At 39.7% G+C, this 3,891-nt stretch overlaps 1 protein-coding gene across 1 annotated transcript; it reads left to right on the plus strand.

Annotated features, from left to right (window-relative positions):
- Nucleotides 1-527: 527 nt before the first annotated feature.
- On the plus strand, nucleotides 528-2,010 carry S100Z (S100 calcium binding protein Z; the record flags this gene model as incomplete). The annotated part of the gene is made up of 2 exons (XM_079330401.1): nucleotides 528-668; nucleotides 1,767-2,010. 2 exons carry the CDS (start codon nucleotides 528-530, stop codon nucleotides 1,923-1,925), a joined length of 300 nt encoding a protein of 99 aa, XP_079186527.1. The 3' UTR covers nucleotides 1,926-2,010.
- Between the last annotated feature and the right edge of the window lie 1,881 nt (nucleotides 2,011-3,891).

Below are 3,891 nucleotides of genomic sequence, written 5' to 3' on the forward strand. Positions count from 1 at the left end.
CCGAGCAAACATGACTGAATAAACTGACAGATTATATTTACCCTTATTACAGGTCGTGTTCCTCTGACCGCCTTTAAACTGGTGTGGAGCTTTCTGTATAAATGCACTTTCACTTTCGCAGGTGAAAATTGTTGAAGACAATTTTTTGAGAAAATTTTTAAATTAGCAGGTAGGAAGGTGTGCCTTCATTCTTCCTGTGTTTTCAGGTAAGGGTTCAAAAGTTTTCCTTTTACAGCAGCTTTATAAAGTGGATACACAGTAGATAATTTTCTTAAATAAAAAAATCTTTCTTTCCATTTACCTCCTAGAAGCAATTGCTTATGAGTGCAGGACAATGGGGTTTTTTGTTATAATCCCTCCTTGCTCACACACAGCTAACAGGATGGATCAACTGAAAGACTAACTTTTCAGTACTACTAAAAATCTCTGTCTTCTCCTGGCCCTCCTTCCCTTCCCAGAGACTGGCCTTTGGTTTGACTCAATGTCAGTGACAGTACCTTTGCCTCACAGCTCTCCTGCTCACTGCTATGACCACTCCACTGGAAGATGCAATGGACACCTTGATCAGGATTTTCTATCACTACTCTGGCAAAGAAGGAGACAGAAACAAGCTCAGTAAAGGAGAACTCAAGGAGCTTCTCACCAGTGAGCTCACTGACTTCCTTTCAGTAAGATGCAGCTTGTGAACCTCCTGAATGACTGTATCATGGGTGGGTTAAGCAGCTATCCAAGTGCTTGGATAGGAATAGCACCTCCTTGTGCAAGGCCCATCATGTGACAGTCTCTCAGAAAGAGTCCTTTGTGGAGCTGTACAGAAGAATATGATGCCAAATATCCCGGTTTGCAAGCTCCATAGTGCTTTTGAGCAGGAGAGATAGGCCAGCCTAGAAGTAGTAGCAAGAAAATTACTAAATAAAGGTTGGTTGGTTGGTTGGTTGGTTGGTTGGTTGGTTGGTTGGTTGGTTTGTTTTTGATAATAGGGCATAGATAAGCCATTGAAGAATTGAATGCAGCAACCACTCTAATGAGACAGGAAAGTAGCTTGTGCACATGGCCACACAGTACTGCTGCTTGTGTGCCCTGCACAGAGGTACTAAGAAAATCCTTTCAGGGATAAACTGCTGATTTGAGTATCTCTTTGCATGTTTGTTATGTTCTACAGTACACAGCATGGATGCTGTTATGGAATCATAAGCTTTAAAAAATAATGGTTTTGTGTATCCTCTTAATTGTAAAAATTATTTAGACCCTATGATCACCAACAGTATTTTCTTACATTGTATCTATTTCCTTGAATTGGATTTTCTTTTCATCTTGACTATTGATTTATTATTATGAGATTCACTGTTCTTGTACCCACTGAATAGGATGGTTGTTTGCCAGACAGAGGTCTTCTGAGTATGATGAATAGATATATAATATGACCATATAAGAGTATTCTGTTGTAAATCTAAGTACTGTTTGTTGAGGGATGATGCAGAGAAATGCACTTTACAGATCAATCTTGATAAAAGGGATCCAGTTCAGTATCTCCTAAAATCTGTTTGATTCATTTCAATGCCTAATTAGTACCTGTATCCTTATAAGGGCTGCACTGCATTTAGTTTCTGATGATGTAGTGACTAGAGATGCATTACTGTTCAAGTGCATATTTGATGCAGCCTTTTATTTAATAACATCAACATTGTAACATAGCAGTGGTGCCAGGCATGTCAGAATTACACATTCAAGATCTGTACAGCTAAGTCACTTTTCTTTCTCTCTAGGGCCAAAAGGACCCCCTCCTGGTTGATAAAATTATGAATGACCTGGACTCCAATAAGGACAATGAAGTGGATTTTAATGAATTTGTCATTCTGGTTGCTGCTTTGACTGTGGCATGTAATGATTTCTTTGAAGAACAGCTAAAGAAAGAGGACTTTTAAAAATATTTGATGTAATCAGTCTTCAGGCCACAAAAGCAAGCAAAGCATGCCTGGTTAGGTAGCCCTTATTGGTGTTTAGTGAATGCAAACCATCATTCCTCCAACTGTTACTGCTCTAAGACATTTATGGAGCTAATCAGCAGCTGGTGCAAGCTGGACCACTGCCAGCTTACACTACTTGAGATGTGATTTTAATATTTCCAGTCTTTGAACTCCATTCATCTGTAACATGCCTTCATCAGTTGCCCAGGTCAAGGACTTGGGGTGACAGATCATTTGGTATGAGTTGAGACCTCTATTTCTTCAATGCCAGTGAAAAGAAAAAGGCATGGGAATATTACTTATATACTTTCTGAATGGAAAAACTTTGGAATGAGACATAATACTTTTGCAATTTAGTTTTCAGTCATTTTATAATAATCTTATTTTGTAGCTCAAGATTCTTTTTTATTTTCAGATTCTTTTAGCTCAGCTCTGCTTATTCTAAAGCATTTTTTAGCTGCTGCTCCCCACACTCATATTTCAGATGTGGTCACAGCTGTCTTGCTGATGGAGCATACAATACTGCTTGCCATTGTCACCGGTTCATTTCCTCCATGTCCCCAGCTTCAATTTTGTTCTGTTGGCATTGCTGTATCCCAGTAGTCAACCTCTTCACTTGGCATGAATTTATTCGTATCATAAATTATTCAAATACATACACAATTTAGTCTATGCAAATTGCTTGGAGATATGATGTAAGGACTGAGTCTTTGGGGGAAATGTGTAAATGCCTTCTCTTTTCACTACTCTGGAATGGTTAAAAGAAGGACCACTTGTGGAGGATTCAATGATGGAATTCCAGGGTACAACTTTGTAATGTGAGTCATCTTATGGAGAAACGATTATTTCATCTTACACTGATCCTCACCCTGCATGGAAGTGGGGGTTCCCTGGACCCCAAGGCCAGGCAAAGAGAGAGAGCAGGCAAACCCCTTCCACTGTTAGTTTGCTCTTGGGTTGAGTTAAGAGTATTTACACACTCCTGTTTGAATTAAGCATACTTCTGAAGCCCTGCTAGTCCTTTGTGGCTTTTTTCCATGCGTGGAGAGCTCTCTTATTTCCTTGTTATTTTGTTGGTAACTTCAAACTATAATAAAGGGCATCTAAATTAAATGAAGATTTTCTGTTTGTGTAAGAGGTTATTAAAAAAACCTTCCCCAATGAAGATGTGCCCTGCTAAGCAATATTTGAGGAATGTAGTTCACTTGTCTCTCCTTCCTAGGCCTCCAAACTTAATTTAGCAAAGTGTGCATTTGTATAAAATTATATATCCTTAAGAATCTGTAATTTATTATAAGCAGGGGATTCTACAGGGTGTAATAAATGCAACAAGGGGCAAACATCATCCTAAGAAAGGGGCCACCACCAAATGGTGTTATCCCAGAAGAAAAGCAAACTTTGCAAGGGTGACAGAGCCACAGCATGGTTTAACCCTTCAGCAACAAAGTTATATGGGATTCACAAAATACCTTCCAGACCAGCACAACAGAAAGTACAAAAGTGAAACTGGCAAAAACCAGACAACTTTTTGTCTCCTTTGATGTCATGAGCTTCAATATCATTGCAAATGTTGGACCAGGATGGCAAAAGTAAAACATAAGATCATTTTTGTGGTTTCTCATGAATCTAAGCCTTTCCCTGTCCTCCAAGGGAAAGGGAGAGAAGAGCAGTCTCAAGCTTCAACTCCAAGCTAAAAGGAGTAAGGTTATCCCAATAAAAACCAGTTCCTTTAAAATTTTTGAACAAGAAGCTTTCTGGAAAGAACCTCCAGAAAGTTCATAAACCCTCTGCCTGTCCCTGATGAGCCCTTGTACATGTAGCAGCCCATGTGCACAGCAGAATTATGCTAGGCCACAGCTGGCAGCAGCAATGTGCTCTGGAGTCAGGCAGCAAGAGTGGCTGCTGTGATGGAGAGGGCCAGTGG

This window comes from Erithacus rubecula (genome assembly GCF_903797595.1).
Source record: "Erithacus rubecula genome assembly, chromosome: Z".
NCBI classification, from domain to species: domain Eukaryota; kingdom Metazoa; phylum Chordata; class Aves; order Passeriformes; family Muscicapidae; genus Erithacus; species Erithacus rubecula.